Genomic DNA, 26,230 nt, shown 5'->3' with positions numbered 1-26,230 from the left:
CTCATCCCCCTGGCCGAACTGCAGCCCCAGGGCCACGAAGTGCTCCACGCGAATGAAGCCGTCCGCATCCTCATCGCACACATCGAAAACCTCCTTGAGCTTCCGCAGGAACCGCAGCAGGCTGGCCGGCTCCATCGCGGGCATTAGCTGGAGGCCGGCGGCACGGCCGCGGCCGCAGCAGCCATGATCGCCCGCGCCTTCAGCGGGTGCGTGACATCAGCTCCGGGGAGCGGGGCGGGAGCGACGGCGAGAAGGAGGAGGAAGGGATGGAGGGAGGGATGGAGGAGAGCGCAGGGAGGACGCGAGCCCCGGCGCAGGGAGGGAGCGAGCGACGGGCGGGAGAACAATAGGGCAGAGCGGGAGGATGGCGCTGAGGGAGGCGCGGCCGCCGCCAGGGGGCGCCGCGGGCAGCAGGGAGGCCCCGGCGGGGCCGGGCGGGACGGGGACGCAGAAACGGGGGGACAGCGGGACCGGGGGGACAGAGACGGGGGGACAGCAGGGACCAGGGACACGGAGAGCAGGGTGACAGCGGGACCGGGGACAGCGAGACCGGGGACAGAGTGCGGGCGGACAGCGGGACCAGGGGGACACAGAGAGCGGGGGGACAGCGAGACCGGGGGACAGCGGGACCGGGGACACGGAGAGCGGGGGGACAGCGGGACGGGATGTGGGAACAGCAGCGATGGCCGGGAAGCCGCCCGAGGAGCGGAGAACGGGCAGGGAGCAAGCAGGGTGCACAGCAGGACAGCAGCAGCAGCGGCCCGGGACGGAGCTGGCCTGGCATCCCCCGGGCCCTGCGGCAGCGCACGGACCCTTCACTGCTCCATGCCTCAGTCCGACGCCCCAAATAAAACACCTGTCACACTGCAATATTTTTTCTTAGAAAAAACCTGGTCTGAATAGTTCCAGGGTAGAGGGGAGAAGCCGAGTGTATAGAGTTAAGGGGCAATTAAGGCAGGGCAGGACAAGCGCAGCTCCCCGCGCTCAAGCGAGCAGGCAGAGCCGGGGAGGGATCCCCGCTTGGCCGGGCACTGCCACTGCCCACCCCCGCTTTAATCAGGCAGTGCGGAACGAAGGGAGGTCCCTGCCTTTGCAGGATTCCTCATTAAAGCCGCCTGCAACTGCTGTGCTCCATGGCTGGGTTTTAATTTGATCTCTCTGCTCTGCCCCTTTTCTTTCACTCAGGAGTGTTCTGGGCTGCGTTTGAAGCCCACAGCTGTGAGCTGCCAGAGGGGAGATGGGATGGCTCTGGCTCCTGCACTCAGAGCAGGCACGATGAGTGCAGCTCTAGGGGAGGAAGGAGCTCAGGAGATCAGGCTCAGGTACTCAGTGCCTCTGCCAGCACTCCTTTCCTGCTGTAGATGCTGAGTGCAGGTGACCATCAATCACCGAGTGACATCATGTAGGTGATTGATAAAGCTGTCCAACTGAAATGACCATGTAAGTGCAGCAGGTTTTGAATCGAGACAGGATCCATTCATTTGCTTCTTGCAGTAGGAGAGGTCCATATGGCCCTTAACAGCCCTGAAAATTCCACGATTAGAGCAATCTGCTCAAATTTATCTCTTTTGTAAGAAACCAGTGTGTTTTCAGGAAGTTTTATTTCTTTGAGCATGAGTCTCTCATCACTTTTATGTGCAAATTCAAGGTTTGGAAAGAAGCTGGCTTGACAGCCCTGTAGCCTGCAAGTCAGTTGTCAATCAACACCACAGTGACAGCAATACAATTCCCCACATATCCACCCTCAGACAGATAAGGAGCTGATTCCAGAGCCTCTGCCACTTTGATCTTCCTTTATTGAAAAAAAAAAAAAATCACAGTAGAGTTCTCCTTTCCCTCACTGATGTACTAAATGGTCTTTCCAGTCTGGGGAAAAAAAAAATAAATCAAAGTGCAGAGATCACATGTGAACCTTGGGAAGCAAAGAATTTCTGAAGAGGTATGAGGAGATGTGAAAGGAAAAAGGGAAGCAGAATATTTGATCAGCAGTCTTCTCTGGAGCTGTCTAGTTAGAGCAGGATTCTTGAGATGTGGGGATGTTTAACTTTTATCTTGAGACCCTTGAACTCTCAGGTTATATGGGAACTGAGCTCAGCACACCCTTGGGGACACCTATTCAAAATGTGTGAGCTGGTAGCCCTTGGAGTTGTGGGAAGATGCCAGGAATCAGTTCCTATTAGTCTAACAGCTCTGAAGTCAGTCCAACCTCCTCAAGGCTCAAAGCACATCAGTGTCACTGTCCCACCTCGTTTGCTGAGCTTGTCTCACTGACTCCTTGTTCTGACTCCCCTCTCTGAGTGCAGGTGGGCAGCTGTGCCCACACTGGGAAGTGGAGTCACAATAAATATTGTGGTAGAAAAAATTTTTAAAAAAGGAATATTCCTGTCTGTCATGACCAGAGGAAGAGTTCCCACACCTCAGAGGGGTTGTGCTCAATTTCATGAAATCCAGTTAATTTCCACTGACTCTCCTTTACCTTCTGCTGGAAGATGAAGGAACTTGGTCTAGATACCCAAGTAAGGGGCAACAGGGATTTAGATCAAAACTGTCATCATTAAAATCTGTGTCAATCTTGCACTAACTTGGAATGGGTGGATTCAGGGGACGAAGATTTGGGTTTAGACACTGTGGTTTGGGGAATTAGTGCTGAAGTCCAAAGACTACCACAGACAGCCTGAGTGACAGCAAGCACTGGAATGAAGCTGATAAGAGATCTGGAAAGGTTGTAGAAGCTGTCATTGCAGACAGCTGAACATGTGGAGCAAATATCTGACAGCTGGGAGATGATCTGATAGCACTGAACACCGGAGAATTGGGATGAGAGATGCTGTCAGTAAGGGTCTGTGATCCTAAAGCTGGGGGTGTCCCATGGGGACTGAAATCAGGACAGTGAAGCAAACACTTGCCACCCACTTGCTGGGCAGCTGCTCTGCCAAGGTGGAGTTTTCAGGACTGAATCCAGGATGTTGTTTTTTATTTCCAGTGGTGGAGCTGGCATTGCTCCTTGCTCATCCCTGATTCTCCATTTCTAGGTAGGACATGCACCACACTAGGCTATTTTCCCTTAGTGGTATATCTACTTACCTGTTTAATCAGAGATAATTGGCAGCTTCTCCATTTGACTCATGAACTATGTGAAATAAATATTTGACACACTGCCACTCTAGTTTCCTTCTAGAACTTGAAATATGACAAGTGGTGGTGCTACCATATTTGCATGCTAAGAATAAATAGTTCAAGAGGAAATATTTCATTGCATACCACAGGCCACGGCTGTCATTTGCAGGATTTCTTTACAATCAGCTGCTTTTCCATCAATGTCAGTTCCACTCACATAGCAAATTGTAATCTGGTGTCAGAAACACTGTCTGAGGAGGGCACTCCCCAGGGCTGATGGCCCTATCTATAATTCTGGTTGTGTTCCAGCCACACCCAGACACCAGCCCCTAAGAACAGCTTCACAGTACAATTTCTCTTCATAGTACACACAATACATCCCTCCTTGAATATTTGGCTTCTCATAGTCTTACTGTATTTTGAATCAAATCCTGTTCCCATTGACTGCTCTGGCTAACCACAGATAACAGATGTACTTTATCAACTGGACATTCTCTTTAAATATCACAAACAACAGGTAACAGGCAGAAATAATCAGCTTATTAACAGCCTTGCCCCTGAGAACTTAAAAATACTTATGAGGTAATGGAGTTTTCTCAGACTAGCTTAATTAAGTTTGGAACAGAAGCAAGATACTTGATTTTTTTTTTTTACTGCCTTTCCTCTAATCTATTTTTTTATTATAAAAAGTTAAACAACAAGAACAAAACTTAAAATTTTTTGGAGAAATGTTTCTATAGGCAAGGATCTTCCTTTGAAATTTTCTTAATGCTATAGGGCCTCACCTTGTAAAAGTTTTACTGGTTTGATTTTACACAGTGTGATGCTCTTGCTTGATTTCAACAGCATTCTTGCTAGATTATGAATTAGGCATGAGCAAAACTCTGTCAGATGAGTCCAGCTAGAGAGCAACTGCGCTAAATTCAAACACATTAATGCCTTATTTGCTTCTTCTTGCAGCACATATACTACCCAAACACCAAACTACCCGTTCTCCCGAAGTTATAGCTAAAATAAACAATCTCTGTGGAGGTTCCCATAAAGCCGATTCCAGTGGGAATTCCCAGGATCACAGGAGTATTCCCGGTGTTCCAGGGACAGCAGCAGGGCTGCAGGTGCCAAGGCCAGCGTGTCCCCCCGGCATTCCGAGGTCTCCTGACTCCACCGAGTGGCCGCTCACTCCACTGCACCTCTGTCCCCAGCCAAGGCATGCACCTGCCCAGGCTGGCAAGAATCAACCTAAAGCCGAGCTGAATGGACGAGATTTCTCCCCCTCCACATCCCAGAGTCCTCCAGATGCCCTGGGGCCAAGCCTCTCCTCTCGGTGCATCCCAGAAACCTCCCTGTGCCTCAGGAAAGGACAGCGCCTGCCCGCTTGTCTCTGAGCAGCCCTAAATTTCTTTCTCTGGCTTGGAGAAGGTAGATTGTTATAGAAAGCCAAAACTGTTCATGCTGAAGCAGCATGCTGAATTACTGATTTTTAACAGAGATCTGTTCCTGTGAAAATTAACTTAAACTTATGGTGAGCAAAATAAGTCAGTGGCTGTCAGGCTACCTATGCAATCAGAGCCTGCAGCTGCAGAGGATGAAATACAAACACTGGGCTGTTTTCTTCAGAGTGATCCAGCATCTGTAAAATATCTTATTAATATTTAGAATGAATCACTCTAATGGATTTGCCAAGTGACTGCCCTTATCTGGAAAAGGCACAGTGCATGAAATCAAAGTGGACAAATGATGTCACTGCCAATCAGATACACAGCAGGACCTGAACTCCTTTCAAAGCAACTGATTTTTTACAGCATCTGCTGGGCAGGTGACCTACCTTTGTGAGGATCTAGAGCTGTGACACACCCGTGACAAAGCCTTTACTGGAGTAAAACAAATTTTCCTTGATGGTAATGGATTGCTGCTTTGTTGTTTGCATTTAAATGAACCCTAGTTAAAAGCCTGTCTCCATAGGTTTTCATTCTAGCACATTTAGATTTGGCATAGCCCCTAAAACCAACAAATTGTTACCACCAGCCTTCTTGACACCATCTTTTTTCATCACAAGCTGTCTCTGCCAACAGAAAAACCTGCTGAAGCTAAAACAAAGCAGGAGAAGGAACAGATGCCTCAAGCCTGTGACTGAGCACCAGCCCATGGCAAATGAATCAATGTCCCATTTGATAAAGAGAGGTGAGAACAGCACTAAATGCTGCTTTCTGAAGAGATCACCTTCTCAGTTATTTTCCTCTCTCAGGCCCTACAGTATTAATTTAGGATTGATGCAGAATGTTGTATATAACAGGACTGAGGACCAACACAAACTGCTGTCATGGTCTAACCCCAGGCAGCAAACAAACACCACAGAGCTGCACACTTACTTTCCCTCTGAGACAGATGGGGGAGAGACTGAAGGGTAAAAGGGAGAAAACTCATGTGCTGAAATCAGGACAGTTTAATAAGCAACAAGCAAATCAAAAGGAGGAGTTCATTCACCACTGAATTCACCACTCCATGGGCAGGCAGGTGTGCAGCTGTCTCCAGGGAAGCAGGGCTCCATCACACACAGCAGTTATTTGGGAAGACAAACAGCATCACCCCAGTGTCCCCCCTTCCTTCTTCTCCCCCAGCTGAGGTGACACCCCTGGCCTGGGACAGCCCTTGGGCTCAGCTGTCCTGGCTGTGTCCCCTCCAATCCTTGGGCTCCCAAAAGGCCCCTCAGGTGGGGTCTGGTGAGGGCAGAAAAGGCCTGGTCAGAACTGCTCAGGCACAACTAGAACACAGCTGTGTTATCAACAATCTCCAGCACAAATCCAAAACACAGCCCATACTATCTACTAGGAAGAAAATTAACTCTATCCCAGCCCACATCAGCACATTACCCAGGCAAAAACATACTGATTTGATAGGGAAATTATTTTTTTAAATATTCAAAAAATGCATATATGCAAATTTACACACTGGTAGCAACCTCCTCTTGTTCACCTAAAAGCCAAAGCAGAAAATAATGTCCTTTTCAAGCAGTGAAATCAATGTGATGCTGAAGAGAAATGAATTAGACCTATTTATTGAAAAAAGTATTTCAAAAAACAAATCTGGATCTACATTGCTAAAGGTCTCAAGAATACAGGAAGGGAACATGAAAAAGGAAAGCAATTATTAGGTACCAACAGTGCAGCTGCTGGGTGACTGCACGTGTGCTCACACAGCCTTGGGCCGGTCCTAGGGTTACTTTATGATGCTGAATTGTATCCCCATTTGTCTATTCAGCCCAGAAATAAGTTTTGCACCTTTAAAACTAGATCTGAGAGTAAAGTGGGGGGAGAAGGAGAAGCAGGAAAATGTCTGAGGTGGTTGTTTCCAAAACACAGAGACAGAGAGCTTCAGCATTTTTCTCTCCTGAACTGTGTTGTCTGCAGCACAGACAGCAGGAGAGAGCTCTCCTTTCCTTTTCAGTTAGTTTTATTTTTTAGCTAGCTGAGGCAGTGAGGTTCCCTGGACTGTGTGTTCTTTTTTGTTTTTCTTGGAACTTTTCAAACTGCTCTGGACTGGAAACCCAGGAAACCCTGGGAGCTCACACCTGTGGCCCACCTGGGCCTGGTCACCCCCTTTTCCAGCACCACAGGGACTGATAAGAGAGCAAGTCAAGCTACACCCCACAGCAAGGACTTCCTGAATTTGCCATCCCTTCAGAACAGAGAGAGGTTTTATTGTTTAATATTACTCATTTTTTCATGCTTGTGAATACTTTGCTTGTTAAATAAAGTTTTTCCCCCACTCTTCTCCAAGGAAATCTTTTCCCAAACCAGCAGAGGGAAGGGCTTGAATCTGCTTTCTAGAGGGACCCCTTTTGGAGTTTCCTCACAAATTTGCCCTAAACCAGGACAGTGCCTCAGTTCTTGCTAAGACAATGCTATCAGGTATTTCATGACAGTTTCAGTGGCTGGAGTGAGTGAGTTGCTGACAGTTGTGCCTCCTATCAGACACCAATAAAAAACAACTACTTCATGCTCCATAGCAAAAGCCAAATGTCTGACCAGTCTCTTCTTGATTATGTATTATATTAAAAAAAAAGTTTTGAAATAATAAGTCTCTGCAAGACTTAAAAAAAATATCCAAAAGACATGGATCAAGATTTTGTATATCCTTCTTTAAATACTCCTATAGTATTTCAGGACTATGCTGTTATTGCTCAAATAATGGTCCTTTCCTTCTGGCTAAACCCAGAAGGTTTTAAGAAGCTTCTGTCTGTTGGGACTCTTTGGTACAAGAGGGTATTAAAGGCCTTCTGCTCCAGGATACAGAAAAGCAGGAATTCCTGCTGGATGTGCTTCAGGTGTTGAGGATAAAGGCAAAGTTTGAGCAGTGGGCATAAAGAAGAATGGAAACAAGAAACACATGGTCAGATGAAAAGGGACAAATCCTCCTCTGTGGGATGTTTTTCTCTCTCCAGAGCACAGAAAAACTGAAGAATCCTGGATCCTAATTCAGGCACCTCAGCAAGATGAGATGGACTGTGATTCCTCTAGGGCAGGTCCTCTGTCCTGGCATTTCCATGGCTTCATCTTGAATCCAGCCAGGTGACTCAAGCCTGAGGACATAGGAAGGAACATTCCACAGCCTCAGGTCAGCTCTCCCACAGGAACACAAAGCAAATCAAGTCAAATCAGTTTTACTCTTGGCGTGCAAACAGACAAGGGAGCATTCAGGGAAGGGCAAGAGCACAAAATCCTTCCCAGGCAAAGGTTCAGGGCTTGTTCTTTATGGCAGGGGACTTCCTTCTGGAAGAGTCATTTATGGACAATGTTAAGGCAGCAAATCACAGCTTAAAAATTCAAAAGCAATAACTCATTCATGGAAAAAAACACCTTTCCACAAGCACTTGTGCACAGTATCAGCAAGATGAGGGAGGCTGTGTGCCCAAACAGCCACTGTGCCTCCTTTGGCTTAGGATCCAGATTCACACTCCTGCAGAGCCCTGCTGCTGGACAGGAAGCCAGACCAGATGAGCTCCTCTCCCTAGTGCTGCTGCTGAGTCACCATCCTGAGCATTTTGAGTGCCATCTCTCCTTGGTCAGCTGGTACCTAGCACAGAGAACAGCACAGGATAAGCAGCTGCTATGAGGAAGCAGACAGCAGCCACACACACATCTTCAGCCTTCTTGCTGATTCCACCCCAAGGACTTTATGATTTACCATGTGCCCAGCCTTGAGAATCCAGAAGAAAGCAAAGTTCTTATAGGCCTTGTGGAAAGCAGCAGTCTCAGTGGATTCTGGAGACACATACAGTGCCTTCCACCTTTTCTGGCTGAACTGCTCCAAGTCAGGCCACTTCAGTTTCCGGATCCATGCCTCCTGGCCTGGTGGGAATAAGAGACAGCATTGATTACCAATACTTGGAAATTACCAATACTTGGTTCCACAGCAGCTTGGGAGTCCAGTTCAGCTGGACACCCCTGAACTGGATACCAGTACAGCAGAGTTAGTACAGAGTCTGTGTGTTCAGATCCTAAAACCAATTTTCTTATGCCTAGGAAAATTCAGGCCAAACTGAAACAAACCAATGCAGGGGAGAAGGGAATAAGTCAACAGTGAAGGTGTGTATGAAACGGATTTAGGATTGTGCAAGTTGAACATGTGCTTCTTGGAGGCTCTGCAGCCCTAGAAATTCCAACATATTTCACTTTGCACCTCAAACACCTTGAATGTCCTGCCATGGAGAGGGACCAGCCATACCAAGCTCCCCTCCTGGAAATCAGAAGAGGCACTGTTTCTCTGTTTCTGGACACTCATTGAGAGGAGACTGAAAAGGCTTTCTGTTTCAGCTGCTGCTAGAGAAGGTGGAGGTCAAGAGAGCAACAAGATCAATTCTAGGACTCCAAGGGGGACAAAGCTCTATCCTACTTGTGAACTGCTGTAAGAATTTACATGTTAACAACAGCTCAATTTTAGATGAAAATGTGATAAACTGGAGCATCACTAACTGCTAATCTGTTTTGACAACCTAAATACCATGCTTCCTGGATTTATTGATTGCTGTGCTGTTCATGAAGGGCACTTGAATACCTAAGTGGACAGAGACATACAAGGAATAAAGCCTTTCACAGCACAGGAAGGTGTTTGTGGAGTCTGTGACTGCAGATTCTCTAACTCAGTGAGAAAAGACCAGCAGAAGGGAGCACAGCAGCCTTGTGAGGCATTTCAGCAGCACTTGGCCTGGCTCCCAAACTGTCCCTGGAGCAAACCAGCATCTTGCAAGCAGCAAGCAAAGCCCAAGGTGTGCAGGAGCCTGCACTGAGAGCAGGTGTGATCACCCTTCCACTGCACCCTCCCTCATTAATTGCCAGCATTCTTTGCCTATGAATGAGCATACACACATACACATCTATGTGCTTATCCAGGAGGATTAAGTGAATTATTGGCTTCACTGAAACAAGCAATTACTGATGTGGCAGATCCATTTCTCAACAGTATAATGGAGGTAAAGGATTTGCCTCTCTCAGAGGGATATAAGCAAAACATCCTAAGTGCTGCTCATTTATGACTGTAGTATTTAAACACTGCTAGTCATATAAGAGGTTTGCACAGGAGATTGGAGAAATCTGGGTACCAATATACTGACAGCTCTACATTCTACTCATCCCTTGTTCTGTTTCCACCCCCAATGAAAAGGTTCCTCACCCATGGTGTCAACAATGAGGTCCAGCTGCCCATTATAGACTGTAACATTGACATTGGCTGCCAAAAGCTGATCAACAATATCGATGACAGGTCTCATGAAGTCCTCAGCCATGTTGTCAAAGACCTGTTTGGACTGACCTGGTTGGAACCAGAAAAACAAATTTTAGTGATGAAGGATGTATCCCCAAGCTGGGACAGAAGCATGGGCTAAAGGCTTTAAAATGGAGTTCACAGCTGCACAAAAAACAATCCTAGCCAAAAGTGGCAGTGATTTATCAGTCTGAGGAACAGGAGGAGCAGCTGTGCTCCCACCGGAGCTCACAGACAGTGCTGTAGCTTCTGGCTCCTATTTACACACACAGAGTGCTGACATCAGCCCTTTAAGGCTGTTTTACACCCCCTCCTCCATAAGATCCATCATTGTAAGATACCAGACTTCTGGCACAGAAAAACTGACAGGAGTTTCAGCAAGACTGCATGAGAGACAGAAACCAGTTCCTGAAATGCAGAGGATCTTCCTCCTTCCCCCTGTATTTTTAGTTACTTGGCTAAAGACAGATACGAGCAGCAGAATCAGAACCACATCTGCTCCCACAGCATCTTCATTTCTGAGAACAAATCCCCTCCTCAGCCCCATGGACAACTGAATGTGACCAGTGCCAGAGTATTTCAAGATGTCCCACAACATCTTCATTTCTGAGAACAAATCCCCTCCTCAGCCCCATGGACAACTGAATGCGACCAGTGCCAGAGTATTCCCCTGCAGGATGCAATATTGGGTAACAGTGGTGATGAACTCATCAGGTGAGCAGACAGGACAGTACCTCCCCACTTCACACAGTCAGGAATGATCATCAGCTTCTTTCTGATGGGCCCATTCATCAGCTCATCCAGGCTGCTCTGGTGCATTTTCCTGACATGGCGCTGGTAAAGCCGCACTGCAAAAAGGGAACACGCTTTCATCAGTGGCACACTCAGCACACCATCCTGCACAGATAACCACCTGCAGTGTCAATCATGGCCAACAAACCCTCTCCTAATGAAAATACAACACAGAGAAAGATTTGCTTACTTTTACTAGAAATCACTGAAGTCAACTCTTACTTAGGACAGGAAGAGCCCATCCATTCCTACTTTTAGCTAACACTTCACCTTTTTCTGGGCATCAGTTTCTGCTTTAACCACTTGGCTCTTCTCAACAGACCGGTTATTTTTGAGCTGCAATGTTTTACTTTCAGAAGTTCATTTCACCTTCCCTTATGAAGCCAACAGAAAGAGTTTGAAAGAAGTTCTACACGTGTGTTTTTCACACTGATGTGTTTTTCACACTGATGCACAAAAATCACAGAGCAAGAATTTAATCATCCTGTTTCTACTGATGAGACACTGGTGTCCTGTCTTAAAGACAGAAATGAAAGACAGTAACAGGAAGTAACTTAAAAGGTCATGAAACAATGTTGAAATGATACTGCCTGCTTCCTTGCTGTAATTTGTGCAGGATGTATAGGTGGAGGTGTCATCCATAGGGTTGTTCCACATTCCTATCTGTCCCTACTTATGCAACAGCAAACAAGTTCTGCTCGAGAGAATATCAACATCCATTTTAAGGATGTGCTACACTGAGACTTTCCACTGTCAGAGCTGAAGGTATGTGGATGGAAACACAGGGCCTCAGAAGTTCAAGTATTTAAATACAACTTACTGAGATGGAGATTTTCTTGTTGTTCATCTGATTTCACTTCTGGAACCTCCTTTGTCAAGATGTTATAAAAGTTCACATTGTCTGTGTTCTGAAAACACAAGATAATTTCAGTAACACTAATAAAAACATCTCTCAGAGATGTAGAACAGCCTTTCCTGAAAAGAAAAAAAAAAAAAAAAAGAAGTGAATCCTAAATAAAGGACCCTGTGACCTGTCACTTTACCTGCACACCAGGAAGATATTTGTGGAAAAATTTCAGTTCTACATTTGCTTTGAGAGGTGGGAAGGAGATTCCTCAAGGCTGTGTTGTTCACACATGGGTTGTGCCAGAGATGCTATTTACCCTCTGAAGCAGATGTGAAGCTACAGGAAGTCCTGCCCTGCATTACTCATGGCACAGAGCTGCAGTGCCAGGTGATGCTCTTAGACAGCCCCTTCTGCCAGGTCTGGTCTGGTGCTGCTCTTGCTCAACATCCTTCCATCCTGCAATCCTCCAAAACCCAAAATGCTTCCTGGAACACATGGTGCTGGGTATGAGCCCCCCCAGCTCTGGAGCTGTGACAGCTGCATGTGCCCAGGCACTGCAGACTGGCAGCTCTGATGCACTGACAGAGGCTGCCTGCACCCAAGGACAAACATGAGCAGTGCTGCCATTACAGAAGTTACTCCAGATTATTAAAATCCTGCTTCATTGATTTTTGAGTTTTTAAAGTTCTGGTGCTTAGGTCAGAAATCAGCTCACAACAACAACTGCACAAGAACTGCAGTGCCTTCACCTGCCAGCACCATTGCAACTGAGAGGAGAAGTCAAGTGGATTTGAAAAGTAAAACAGGAACCAAAAGTTCATTCTGAACAGCAAGAAGTGAAACCAACTATGTGCAAGGCACTGTCAGTTATGAATCAGAGAAAAGAAAATACAAACCAAAACACCAGAAAGTGGCCCCAGATTAACCTTTCTGTCCAAGGAAGCCAGAGCCTTACCTGTACTAAAGAATGAGATGCAACAAAGAATGAGATTTTTGAGCAACCTTTTAAGGAGAAACCAAAGCAAAACTTTACCAGTCTTCTATGCTGGAATTTTTAAAGTAATGAGATGCAGTGACCCACAGTACCAGACCTTGAGGTTCCTTTCCACCCTGCCCACTGTTGTAGTTCTTCAAATAGAGATGTGTGCTTAACTTCGTGTCTTGGTGGATGCAGTTTTCAACATTCAAAGCTTTTCAGGAGATCTAATTTATTTAAATTGAAACTGTGGAATCAAGAGGACTGGTTGTCTGCTGAAACCTCAGTGCAATTCTGGAAGACCACAAGGGCTGTCCTGCCCTCTGTCACTCTCCCAGCAGGGCATAGCAAACACTCCTTTGTATCAGCACTGGGACACAACAAATCCTGGCAAAAATGACTGGGCAGAGAGTGGAAGAATTCATGCCAGCTCAGCACTCATAGAAAGGATAAGTTGAAATCCTGTGCCTCCCCAGGCAGGAGTTAGTTCTTAATGTTAGTCAGAGATCTCACCTCTTCAATGACACCTTCAGCCTTGCCCCAGAGCTCAGTAGCCAGCCCATACTGATTTTTATTTATTGCATCCATTATTTCTTTGGCAACAGCAGTCACCTCTGCCAGACCATTATCATCCAGGAGAGACTGGAAGACAAACACAAAGAAGGAGAGCTTCAATTACAACTCCACATCCATTTATTGCTAACAGCCTCCAGGCTTTCAAGGTTTATTCAGGCCAAGAGGTAATCTTAAAATTCAACATCCAATCTTAAAATTCAACATCCATTTGTATTGTATGGCAGCACAAGGGATCAGGTGAGGACCAAGAGTTTAAAGTACTTACAGTGCTGTAAAGGTAAGGCCCCCAGGACAGCACAGAGTCTAAACAAACAGAACAGATTTCAAACATCAAACTGACAATCAAGCATTGATGTAAGATGTAACTTACTTCTCTCTTTACTGGGGCAACAATATTTATGAGAAAAATAAATGGAGATGAATTAATCAGTAAAAATGAATCAGTAAGCTCTGTTTAACCCTGAGGTTATGTACCACAGAGCAGGTTCTTTACAAATCCTGCAACATCATTTAACCCCTATGAGTTAACCAGTGAAATTTATTTCAAGCAACCAACATGTTTCTACCAAAATGTTCCCCCTCAGCACTGCAGCACATTGCCAGAGCTCTAACAAGAGGATGGGATTTATCTCAACTGATCTGTTTGAAAAGTCACAAGAGAAAAACTGAGTTATAAACCAGACCTGTTTTATGACAACATTGTTTGTAAATTCTGAAGGATCAGCTGATGGCAGACAGATAAGAGTTTGCTTGGTTGTTCTGTGCTGCAGAGAATCTGTGAAGGCTGCCCCTGCCAATAGTGCTGAAGCACCAAGAGCCCTTTCATTTGCTTTTTTATCCTCCACCAGACTCAAATCTCACTTGCAGCCTTGTGAATCACTTGGTGGTCACATTTCAGCACAGGACTCTCACAAAACACCTCAGAGGCTGAGGAGATGTGTAGGGACATTTTACCATCCCTCCACTTCAGATGCAAGTGTCCTCCTCACTAATCCTGCTCTCTGACTTTTCCTAATCTAGATACATTCTAAAGAGAGATTCTCCAGTCACAAGAAGACTTGCAAGGCTGCAGTATTTATTTTTGATTTACCAGACTCACTGGAGAGTCAATTCACTTAAGGCAGGGATGGCCTTTTTGACTTCAGGCACTCATGCAATGATTCCAACACCCAACAAAAACAAAATAACAACAATAAATCATCCACAAAGTGAGGAATTTAAACATACCCAAAGGAGAAATCCATGAGTCTCCAAGAGCAGTCCCCATAAAATTGCACTTTATGGTCCCTTTTTGAACAGCCTTCATGAGTAAGAGGAAAAACAAAACAAAACACCAAGAATTAAATTTTAGCTATTCATAACTCTAGAATCAGTTTTCATGAAGTGAAAAAAGTAAGTAGTACTGTGAATTAGGCAATAGGGACAGTGTAATCCAGAAAATAAAAGTACTTGTAGAACCTGTTTTAAAGTGAAAAGTGAACTGTATCCTCCAAGTACTTACCTTGTGCAGCTCTAAAGCAACCCCAGCAGCCATTTTACCTCCATAAGATTCAGAAAATATGTAGAATGGGATGGTCTGGGGAGAGAAAAACCACACAAGGAACTCATTGCGTGGAGGGCAGAAGATGCCTCCAACCATCTCCCACATCCCACAGGACCCAGGCACTGGTTGTTCACCTCTCACCATCAAACATTTAATGCTTTCCTTATTTTAAGCTGTACATTAGGTTTCTATAACATCCTGGTGATTTGCTGGGGTTGGTTCTGAAGCATTTTGGAACTGTAAGCAGCTGTGATCTGGATATGCTGCTCAGATCACTCAACAGACAATGATCCTCCCCAGTGCTTATCTAACCAACCCCAAAATCAAGATACAACTCTGCAATGTGGAAAATAAGAGACAGTGGTTGTACCTGCACCACACACTAGCTAACAGCAAACTGCTCATCTGGAAGTCTGTTCTATAATTCTTTTTGAATTCTATTGAAAAGCAGAGAAAAATACAAAAGTAAGCAAGAATCCAATTCACTTACCTGGAATTCAGGTCTACACTTGAAGAATTCTCCAAGAAAAACCATCATATCAGAAACTACTGTGGTAAGGTTTTGGGCAAACAAGCTACAGTCATCCACATAACTGAATCCAGTGCCCACAGGATTATCCACAAACAAGACACTGGCTGCCTGCAGCTGTAGAAGAAGAAAGAAGGTTTGTATTAAACCTCAGTTCAGCACCAGCAAAATAACTTAGTTTTGACGGCACAAATGATTAACTGAGCCAAAAAATCCCTGGACCTGAAAAAACCTGCAGAAAAATTAGGTGCAACAGAAAGTCCTTCAATTTGCCCAATCTGTAACGAGAAATACACCCAGAAACTCCCAGTGATCCAGGTCACCTAGGGGAACTCCAGAGTACTTCAGACTATTGCTAACTCAGAGCACAAATACATTGCTCTAATTAAACTTCCACCTTCACAGGCAGCTGTAATTTGTTTTCCCTTGAAGGCCACACTGGACCTGTAATTAGAAGCCATAGGTTTTACACTGCCAGCCACCCAGAAAAAGCTCTGGGACTGCACACAATGAAGCTGTGAATTGAAAGAACACTTTCTACAATTTCCCTTCTCTCTGGTTCCCAGGCATGTGCATTTCACAGTCCCATGGAATAGACACACTTCATTAAATTAAATTAAATTAATGTCTACCCCTCAGTTCTAAACAAGGTTACTCCTATAAGCTAATTTAATAACCACAATATTTTAACTTGAAATATTATAGTTCTACTGAACTTTAAATGAAAAATTGTTCTTTTTTTTTTTTTTTTATGTAGTGATCATCTGCTTACACAAACAAACATTTGTAATTAGTAGTTAGAAGCTGAACTCTACTGTACCCAGGTTGTATTTCTTGGTTTCAGTTCTTTGTCTAATGGACCAATCTCTTCAAAGTTCCCATACCCACAGCCTGAAGATCCTGGACCTCCCTGCAGGGAAATATCAAATGACACAGATGTTAAAAGGCAGCATGGCATAGATATGACAGATGGAAGAAAAATACAAGGCAGCCAGTAAGTAGAATGACAGATTGTAAATTTTAGAAATGGCTTTTGCACTACATGTTAATTTGCAGAGCAGGCTCTGTTCCTCGTGGTCTTGGGCTATGCACACACACACCATTTCTGAAAGCAAGAATTCAACAGAGAAGCAGTCACCCACTTGTGAGAGCTTCTGGTGAGCTGCCTGCTATGTGAGCACAGTTTGAAAACCTTACTCCCAAAATATGGAGTGCAAAAGTTAACTATCTGCTAACTGGAGAGCAGAGCAAGTCATTAATTTAACCAGCATGTACAGCTTGTGGGTTTCACATTGATTAAATAGCCCAGAAAGAATAAGAACAAGTCCTCAAGAGATTCTATTCAGCATTAACTTCTGAAATGTACTGTGGAGAACACACCATTACTTTTATCAAACTGGGATTATTTCCATTTAGAAATCATCCTCAATCTCTGATTATTTTTTTTACTCTCTCTCTGAGCATTATTTAGACTTCAAACTCTCCAGAAAAGGAGCTGTGAAATTACAATGCACAAAAATGACTATTGTTGTATGAAAGATAAGAACAACCTCTGTTATTGCAATCCAACTTGATGGAAGGTGGGCACTTGAGGACACCCCTCAACTGCAGAATAAAATCACCCTTATTTTTTTCAAGCCCAACTCCTCATGCACAAGGTGAGGCATTTAGAACCAAGCAGTTTTGAATTCTGTTTCTGTAGAACTGCACAATATCAGTTATCAGACTGAACCAGGCACAGATGGAAAGAATTATTGCTTATGTGTCCCTCACCAAACCTTACCTGAAGCCACAAGACAAGAGGTAACTCTGTGAAGTCTTTGGTTGGGTTGTTTGCATAGTAGAGCCACCAGAACATGTGGGCCTTGCTCCGGACCTCCACATATCCCCACACCTCTTTGGGCTCTCGGGGCTGCCTCAGAACTACACCTTGAGGGGAATAACAATAACAATCAGCTAGGTAACAAGGCTCAGCTTCGGACTTTCCACCAGAATTGCTCCAAAACATTACATTTCAATCTTGGGTGTGATAATTAGAAATGCTACTACTGTGAAAAGAAATTACTGTAAGAAACCTGCCTATACCTACACCCCCACCCACGGCTGAGTTATTGTCAATGAATGAAGTGTGTAATTAAAGTGCTGCCTTATCCGAGCCTGGCCTTAGAGCTGCCGCCGCAATTACAGCCCAATCTCTGGAATAATTTGTTCTTGAAGTGTTTTGAAGGCCTGGGCTGAAAGCACAGCCCCAGTGAAATAACTCCCATAACCAGCAGCAATATTGACAAGGACCACAGAATATTCTGAGTTGAAATGGAGCTAAAAAGACCGAGTCCAACCGTTTAGTGATCGGCCCGGGCGGGGATCGAACCCGCACCCTTTGAGTTATTGGCGCCATGACCCGAGCGCCCGCACTCATCCCAGCACGGCGAGCCGGGGGTCCGCGGGGACCGCTCCGATCCACAGCCCCCAGGGAGAGCCGATGCAGACAGGGTCACTTCTAAAGGAATCTAAAATATAATTCAACTCAGTAAAGTCTGGTCACTTAACGCAGTCAGTCTACTGTCGATCTCGGACACGGAACAGACCTTTGACACTCCGTCCCTTAATCTCACGGATCAGGGCAGAAGGCAGCAGCGCACTGGAGCGGGAGCAATGAGGCTTTTCCAAGCCATGGTGGCCAGGCTTCGCTGCTCCCCCGGGACTGCCGCTACCCTCTCCGCCCCTCCCGATCGCCACCCCAGCAAGCGGGAATTTCGCGCGGCTCAGCCCGGGCCCTGCCCGGCCCGGCTGCGGGACACAGGAGCGCTTTGCCCGGAGGCCCCGTGCCCTGAGGCCCCGCTCCCGGTCCCGTCCCGCCTGGCCCGTACCTGCCGCCAGCAGCAGCACGGAGAGCGCGGTCACAGCCCGGAGCAGCCCCATCGCTCCCTCAGCTCCCGCGGTCACGGGACCGGCCAGCCCGGCCCGCCCTGAGGCACCACCCCCCGTGCCCGCCTCCTCCGCCCCTTCCTCCTCCTCCTCCATGATGGCGGCCAGTAGCGGCGGCGGCGGCCCGGTACGGCTGCGGCTGGTGTTCGACCACCCTCCGCCAGCCAGCCCGGGCTGCGCGCTGTGCTGGCTGCTGCTGGAGCCGGGCCAGGCGCGGCTCGTCACCGACCTGCTCAGCCTCATCCGCCATCGCTTCGGCTTCAGCCGCCGCTCCCGCCTCAGCCTCTTCCTCGAGGGGGCGCTGCTGCCGCCCGCCGAGAGCGCGCGCCTCGTGCGGGACAACGACTCACTGCGGTACAGACCGGGACAGAGGGACAGTGGGACAGCGGGACAGGGACACCGGGATGGGGACCGGGACAGCGGGACTGGGACTGCGGGACCAGGACAGCGGGATCGGGACTGGGACGGCCGGATGGAAACCGGGACAGCGGGACCGGGACAGAGGGATCGGGACAGCGGGATGGGAACCGGGACAGGGACCAGGATAGGAACAGTGGAACCGGTGTAGGAACAGCGGGATAGTGACAGGGACGCCGGGACCGAGACAGCGGGACAGCGGGATGGGGATCAGGACAGCAGGAGCGGGCCAGCGGGCTCGGGGGTCAGTCCCGCACACGCGCACCGTCAGTGTCCATCAGTAGCTAAAGGCGGTGCCGAGGCCGGAGCGGGTTCTGCCCGGTGCTGCCGAGCCGTGGGACAAAGGGCAGCGGGCAGGAACTGATGCCCAGAAGTTCCACCTGACCATGCAGGGCCCGCACGCTGGGACAGAGGGGATGTGGAGTTTCCCTCACTTGGGATATTCCAGAGCCCTCCGGACACAACCCTGGGATGACCCTGCTTGGGCAGTGAGGTGGGACCAGATGACCCCACTGTGGTCCCTTCCAGCCTGACCCGTTGTGGAATTCTGTGAATCTCCACGTGGTTTTGGTGGGACGGGGATGGGGCTTCCCCGGGGTCTGAGCTGTTCCTTCCCTGGGCAGGAGCAGGAGCCGGGTGCCCACGGGCACTGACTGCCAGCACCTGAGCATGCCCAGCAGGATGGAGGGAGCCAGCAGTTGGAAATGTTCCCGAAGATGGAAGGGGAGCCTGTGCCTGCAGGGGAGGGTTCTGGGCTGCCCAGGGAAGAGCTGGAGCATCTTCACTCTAGGGGAACTTGCCTGAGCTACCTAAGCAGCTTCATTCTTCATTATGCTGAACGGTGGCTTTTGCTTGTTTTTTTTTTAACAGAGTAAAATTGGAAGAGATAGTTGCTGATGATTATGAAGAGATAGATGATGGCTTTATTTACACAACAAAAGAAGACAAAAAAAGGCACAGACACAAGGAGGATGAGGAAGAATTGTCTAGGAATGAAGGCAAGCATAAAAGGAAAAAGAAAAAGGAGAAACACAACCCTGAGTATTCCTCTTGTAGGGAAGAGACCTCTGTAGATACTTGGGACTCTCAGAAAAGGTACACGAAAAGAAAAAGAAAGGAAGAAGTGAGGGGAAGAAATAAACTCACAGAAGGTAAGGAAGAGAGCTCTACTTCGCATTCTAAAAAGATGAAAAAAACAGAGAGGGAGAAGGAGTTGGCAACAAAAAAGAAGGATGAGAAGCAGACAAAGGTTGCTGCAGCAAAGATGGCTTTAGAACAGGCAAATGAGAACTTTTCTCTAAATTCTGGTAAAAATAGCACCAAAAAGATCACAACACAGTCCAGGAAAAAGAGGGTGGGAGCTTCAGATTCCTCCAGCACATCGTCTGACAGTGACAGCAGTGAATTAAATGCGAAGGAAAATAAATCTTCCCATAAACCTGTAGTGGTGACACTTCCCAAAGACAAATCCCAAGCTACTTCAGATTCTGATGTGAAAACTAATAAAGTGACTGTAAAGTCTAACACTGAAAAGACTAAGACTACAATTAGTAAAAATGCTAAAAAAACCCAGTCTTCTAGTTCAGATTCTGACTCGAGTACAGAGGATGAGAAGGTGACACCAGCACAAGACAGCACTGCAAAGGAAAAATCAGTGCCAAACCATGTGGTGGCTGTAAAAGCCAGCACCAAGCCTCCCAAAGCACAGAGCTCCTCTTCAGACTCTGATAGCTCAAATTCAGAGACACTGGTCATTAAAAAGTCTGCAGCAGGTGCTGGACTGGGTAATTCCATAGTAAGGAACTGCACTAGACAGTTGCCAGCCAGTGTGCAAGGATCCTTTGGCAGCCCCAGCCGTGGAAGGGGGCGTGGAACGGGAGAGGATCCCTTCTGGAGAGGCCCCAGGGGCCGTGGGTTTCGTGGGATGATGAGGGGCCATGGGAGAGGAGCAAACCCTGGCTGCTTCTATAACTACAGCAGTGAAGGCCACAAGCAGAGGCAGTTAAATGAAGCTGCGACAAACACTTCTGTCCTTGTCCAGGTGAGTGCTGACACAGGCAGGGGTCACCTTGAGCTGTACAAAGAACCTGCAGGATGAGAGTAATTCATAACAGCAGAAATAGATTAGTGGGATAAAGGCTGATTTTTTACTGACTGTAATTCTGTTTGTCAGCCTGAGGATGTGTTTGTGAAGCAACAATAAAGTGATTGTATTCTATATCTAAAAACAAAGCATGTACCTTGCTCTTCTCAGTGATTCTTGCAATCCATGCAGCATGAACATTGTCTTCTGTTTTCAGTGATGAAATAATTTAATCAGTGGGTTGCTCTTTGTTTCACAGAATCCCGTGGAGTTTCCCAAGAGAGACTATAGTGTGTTACCTCTTCTAGCTGCTCCACCCCAAGTGGGAGAAAGAATTGCCTTTAAGGTAAACTCTGGAAATGCTGAATGTTGGTAGGTTAAAATTGCTTCATTTGGGCCACTCTTAAGTTTCTGACATAACCGTTTCTCTAAAAAATTCACTTGTTGTAAAGCCTGGCTTTGATTTTCGACAAAGTTTGGAGCAAATACAGAAGTTAAGTACATTTCTTTAGACTTTCTGTATTTGTAGAACACAAGAAAGGCTGTCTCTGCTATCATTGCAGTGTAATTTTCCATGTAAATGTTATTGCAAATCTTACCATACAAATAATTACATTGCAAAATAAAAAATGTAAATGAAAATTAAATCCCTGCAGCTGAGGAGAGTGGGATCCATCTCCCTGATCTCCTCACACAGCCTGACCTGAACCTAAATCCTTTGGAGCAGCAAGTCCTGGATGTGTACCTGGGACCATGACTGGCACTGGGTTCCAGGAGTAGCAGACTGGGCTCTTGCACCTTTCTGTGGCTGAGGAAACTGTGTCTGGGTGTAGGTGGAACCATCAAAGATTGGGAAAAGTTACAATTTGTTACTTGTATTTCTTTCAACAGTGCCTGGAGCTAACTGAAAATTACAGTCCTGAAATTTCAGACTATAAGGTACTGGTTTTCTTTCCTCCCTTCACTCACAGAACTATGATAGGTGAGGTATGGCTTAAATATTTTGATGCTGTGCAGTGTTTTTCCTTGCATTCAGTTCACTCCACAGGCTATTCCTGGTGCAGCAGTAAAAATCAAAACTCTAGAAGCCAAAACTAATTGAAAATTTTATAAGTGTAGCTGTTATTAAAAAAAAACAACAAAAACAAACAACCACCAACTACAAGGATTATTAATATTTTAGAGATGACAAAAAATGCAGACCCTCAAGTAGGAAAATGTAGTTGTATTTGAGTCTAGTGCTATTTGAAGTTAAGGCAAGTTCTTAAAACTGTTGCAAGTAAAATTTTGTTGCTACTTCAAATAACTTGGTTTCTGGGTAACAACTGATTTAAACTGCAAAGTTAGTGACAAGAGTAACTTTGTTTTATTGATGCCAGTAGTTACAGATTGATGAGCATTTAATTCTTTGCAGATTTTATATATGGAGACTAGAAAATTTGATAGCCAAATATACTTATTTCCTCTGGCAGCAATCAAGTAGTGCACTGGTTGTAAATATGGAATCCAGTGCTGAAGTATGTCTTACCTGATTCTTTTCTTGTTGCTTTGTGAAGGAGGCAAAAATAATCAGTTGGAATGATGAAAAAAAGCAGATTGAACTGGAGATCCTTTCAACATCAGCAAGACAGTGTAGGTACCTGGGGACACCAAGGGCTTGTTGTCGTGTGCCTGGAAAACCAGAAGTCCAAGGAACACTTCATCTTTCAGGAGTATTCCAAATTTCCTTGGGATCATTCTCAACACCCCTCCCCTCCTCATTCCTTCTCCAAAATGTCTATTTACGTTGAGAAGTTCTAACCTTTGCTAGTTGAGCTGAAAGATGCTCATGGGTGTTTACAAAATAATTTTTTTCAGTCAGTTGGAGTGGTCAGTAACTCACTTCTAGTATGGTTTCATTTTCTGAAAGAAATTATTTCAGAAAGGAAGAAAATATATTATTATTTTAGAGAAAGTGTGAGATCATAATGGTGTATCTTTGGTGGGTGTGGAAGTGAGTCCCTGCAGGTGCAGTTCCTGAGACCTGCAATGATTAATGTTTCTCAAACTCTGCATCCTGCAGTCACCATGTAAGCCAGAATTAATGAATTGTCATATGAGCATTTTTGTCAAATTTCAGCAACGTATGGTTGATTTTCCCTAGTGAGTAGTCAGATAATTACCTTAATTTTGGTGTGTAGTACTCAATTTTCCCTCGAGATTTTTGGTTACAATTATGAACCCAGACACTGAACACAAAAAAACCCCAAAACCAAACTGATTTTCATTGGCTTTTGTGGCAAACATTTAAAGTTTCTTTGGTTTGTAGGTGGTTGAGCTGTTTGTTTGGTTTTCAGCTGCTAAGGAGCCAGGCAAGTTTGACCTGGTGTACCAGTCTGCGGATGGAGAGGAGCTGATCGAGTACGCCGTGCCCCAGGACACCAAGGTACGTGGGGGCTGCTCTGGGTGCTGCCCCCAGCTCTGCAGGGCTGCCACCTGCCCTGCTTCCTGCCTCTCCTCCCCTCAGGGACATTCCCTTTGTAACCATGCATCCCATTTGAACCAATGGAAGCAAAACCAATTGTTTCTTTCTAGCGAGAACGTGCGTGTTTACATCATAATAATGTGGTACTCAGTTACCTGGGGTCACAGCCACTCATGGGAGTTCTTGTTTTGGCTAATAAACAACATCATGTCTCACAGAGATCCTTTCTCACCAGCTTTTCCTTTAATCACTGTTGATCTGACCTGCACCTTTCCTCACCCAGGGCATCAGGCAGGTTGAGGTTCACCAGGGGGATCAGTGACTCACAGGAGGAGCTGTGATCTCAGTTCAGTGGTGCTGCTGTTCAGCTCTAGGCAGAAGCATAACAGCACAGAAACTGCACCTGCTGGTGCTGCTGGCACCTGCCAAGTGCTGCCTGTGGTTTATTTTCAGATAACTGAAAGCTGGGATGCACTGATAGAGCCAAGACTGATTGTGGAGCCTCCAGTTAACGGATCCAGCCTTGAAAATGGAACATCTAGGATGTGAAAAGATGTGAACAATTGTACAGATCTGTTCTGTGAAATGCTGCCTTCAGGTTCTGAGGGTGGCAGGTGCACTGGTGGATGTTACTGTCTTAAAAAGAAGTAGGCCAAAAGAAAAACAGTTTTTTCCCTTAGGCTGTGTTTTTATGTAATACATGAAAACTTTGTTTATTATAGGAAGTCTAATATAGTTCTGTTGGGTTTGAATATTTATATCCTACTGTAGCAAGCTGCAGAACTGGAATGGTTTGATTAAAAGATAAAACACAACCCTGTACTGTGAGTAACTGTTTAAATGTCTGGGTTTGGCTAGAGCTGTATAACTGCCAGAGGTCACTTTCATTTAGAAAATTATTATAAATATTGTTGCTGCTGCCACAGGATACAAATGCTGTGACTTTGCAGTTACTTAAAGAGTGCTCCTAAACACATCCAGAAAAGCCAGTGGATTTCAAGCTTCTGTAATTTTGAGGCAGATAAATAGCACTGGTAAGTGTCAACTTTGCTTAGAACCAGTGGAATATGACGTGAACCCATGGCACAATTGTGTCCCCCTGTGTTAATCCATGTAGGCTCTGAAAGGCTTTGTTGTTGGTTTTAGAGCAAACCCTCTTGTCCTTTAACTGCTGAAGTTTCTGTGTTGCCTTTCTTCTTCCCTTTCCAGCAGCAGAGTGGGTCAGCAGGTGCTGGCAAGGCACTGCACTGGCAGCTCTAATAATTATTAGCATTGAGGGGGCACCGTGTTCCTCTGGAGCCTTGGCAAGTCTTACACTTCCAGATAATCCCTGTGCTAGGTACTTGACTCCTACAGAGGAGACATGGGAGAAAACAAACCCTAGATACAAACAAACACCTGAAAATTTGTACATTAAGGTTTAGCTGTCATGTACTTGGACCTAGTGCATGAATCCATTAAAGTACTGTGCATTTTTGCATCAGCCCTACTAAAATGTCTTGTTAGTGAAGGAATTGTTTTATACAAGTAAAAGGAATTTGTGTTTTGTGGTTCACTTCAGATACCATTATTTCATGCTAGGATTTGTTTTTTTAGAGAAATGTTCAGTTAGATTTGTGTGGCTGTTCTTGCAGTCTGGATGAAAAGAAGATGCCAGACAGGAACACAGTCATGCTCAGACAGTGGGGATTAATGGAAGGATTGTTTTCCTAAGGGAAATTGTTACTTGTTAATTCTTAGGAAGTTGCAAAAGCTAAATGCAAGTGTTTCTCAGTACCTCTTGTTCCATTGCCTACTGTGCATTTTTGGCATGAATTAAATGGATGCAGAGTCACTCTGGCAATGCCAAACAGGCAATGCTGGAAAACAAATACACCCCTGAGAGAGGGTGTTTGAAGGTAAAATTTTTTTATGTTAAAACTTTATTGTCTGATAGACAACAGGAGTGTTGGGTTTCCTCCAAACCAGATTTTCAAGCCCTCTTTGACAACGTGGAACTTAAATTGCTCATCTGAACTCTAAACATCCTGTGCTATGCTCCAGAAGCAGAAGCTGCAATTGTGAGGGTTTATATTTACCCTTTTTATTTGCCTACCTTTGTCTATATCAGTTGATACCGCTTGAGTGCCACAGAAAATGCAGTGAAGGTGCTGAGTCTTTGAAAGATGACTTAGTCTGGATAAGCCCAGGGTGTTCGTTCACCTATGGAAAAATAAAAAATGGAGACATTAAGAGCTGCTCTTGTGTCCCATCTCGTGCACAGCACAGCTCTCCAGGTGCATTCCCTTGCAGTCAGTGTCAGCCACCCCCTGCCAGGTGTTTGCCTTTGCTCTGACAGCAGTTACAAAGTCCTGGTCAGCACATCCCAACCCACTGTAAACCTGTGGCACCGTGCCCATCTCCTAGAAACTCCTCCACCCTCCAGCACATGACAGAGCTGATCCCTGAACTTTTGCTCCTGTCACAGCCCTGCAGCCCCAAATGCCTGCATGGTCCTTCCTGCACCTGTATCTGTTACTGAGCAGTGACTCAGAGCCCTGTGACACACAACCCTCTGCAGCTTATCCTCAGGGAGTGTTAAAAGGCTGCAGGGATAACTGGTGGAGGTACAAGTTCATGTTGTCTGTGCAACATTGCTTACAATGATTCTCCAGATTTAATTTAATAGTCCAAAAGAACTGTCTAGGAGCAGATTTCCCTTATAACAAACCACCCAACACTGCTTCCTTTGAGTGCTTTATACAGTGAGCATGAACATGAGCCAGCAGTGTGCCCAGATGGCCAAAAAGGCCAACAGCCCCCGGCCTGGATCAGGAACAGTGGCCAGCAGGAGGAGGGAAGTAATTTTTCCCTTTCCCTGTACTCGGCACTGGTGAGGGCACACCTCGAGTGCTGTGCCCAGTTCTGGCCCCTCAGTTTGGGGAGGATGTTGAGATGCTCAAACACATCCAGAGGGGGCAGCAAGGCTGGAGAGGGGCTGGGAACACAAAAACCCTGTGAGGAAGCACTGAGGGAGCTGGGGGTGTTCAGCCTGGAGAAAAGGAGACTCAGGGGAGACCTTATCACTCTCGCAGCTCCTGAAAGGTGCCTGTGCTCAGCTGGGGCTGGGCTCCCACGCAGCACTGACAGAATGAGAGGACACAATCCTAAGCTGTGTCAAGGCAAGTTTTGGTTCGATGTTAGAAAGAAAATCTTCACT

The 26,230-nt window shown here is 46.0% G+C and overlaps 3 protein-coding genes and 1 long non-coding RNA gene across 5 annotated transcripts in view; 2 read left to right on the top strand and 2 right to left on the bottom strand.

Moving 5' to 3' along the window:
* RAB11FIP4 (RAB11 family interacting protein 4) overlaps positions 1-144 on the bottom strand; it is a 115,515-nt gene extending 115,371 nt beyond the window's left edge. For both annotated transcript variants that reach the window (XM_074555177.1, XM_074555179.1), the window contains exon 1: positions 1-144. In XM_074555177.1, coding sequence (XP_074411278.1) covers positions 1-144 — 144 coding nt within the window.
* LOC141731235 (uncharacterized) lies at positions 66-6,166 on the top strand. Its single transcript, XR_012583218.1, has 2 exons — positions 66-206; positions 4,078-6,166. It is a non-coding gene; the product is annotated as an uncharacterized LOC141731235 (long non-coding RNA).
* On the bottom strand, positions 5,174-18,130 carry SCPEP1 (serine carboxypeptidase 1). The gene is made up of 13 exons (XM_005490459.4): positions 18,010-18,130; positions 16,923-17,068; positions 15,960-16,049; positions 15,101-15,256; positions 14,569-14,643; positions 14,295-14,367; positions 13,333-13,370; positions 13,005-13,133; positions 11,489-11,576; positions 10,611-10,724; positions 9,787-9,924; positions 8,302-8,465; positions 5,174-8,190 (listed from the first exon to the last, which is right to left on the bottom strand). The coding sequence occupies exons 1-13, from the start codon at positions 18,059-18,061 to the stop codon at positions 8,125-8,127; spliced, it is 1,329 nt and encodes a 442-aa protein (XP_005490516.1). The 5' UTR covers positions 18,062-18,130; the 3' UTR covers positions 5,174-8,124.
* Positions 18,128-23,846, top strand: COIL (coilin). Its single transcript, XM_005490486.3, has 7 exons — positions 18,128-18,421; positions 19,355-20,525; positions 20,827-20,913; positions 21,459-21,506; positions 22,124-22,199; positions 22,904-22,992; positions 23,485-23,846. Exons 1-7 carry the CDS (start codon positions 18,162-18,164, stop codon positions 23,578-23,580), a joined length of 1,827 nt encoding a protein of 608 aa, XP_005490543.3. The 5' UTR covers positions 18,128-18,161; the 3' UTR covers positions 23,581-23,846.
* The last annotated feature ends 2,384 nt before the right edge of the window (positions 23,847-26,230 follow it).

Source organism: Zonotrichia albicollis, chromosome 19 (genome assembly GCF_047830755.1).
Source record: "Zonotrichia albicollis isolate bZonAlb1 chromosome 19, bZonAlb1.hap1, whole genome shotgun sequence".
Taxonomy (NCBI): Eukaryota; Metazoa; Chordata; class Aves; order Passeriformes; family Passerellidae; genus Zonotrichia; species Zonotrichia albicollis.
This window is presented reverse-complemented; position numbering and strand designations above follow the sequence as displayed.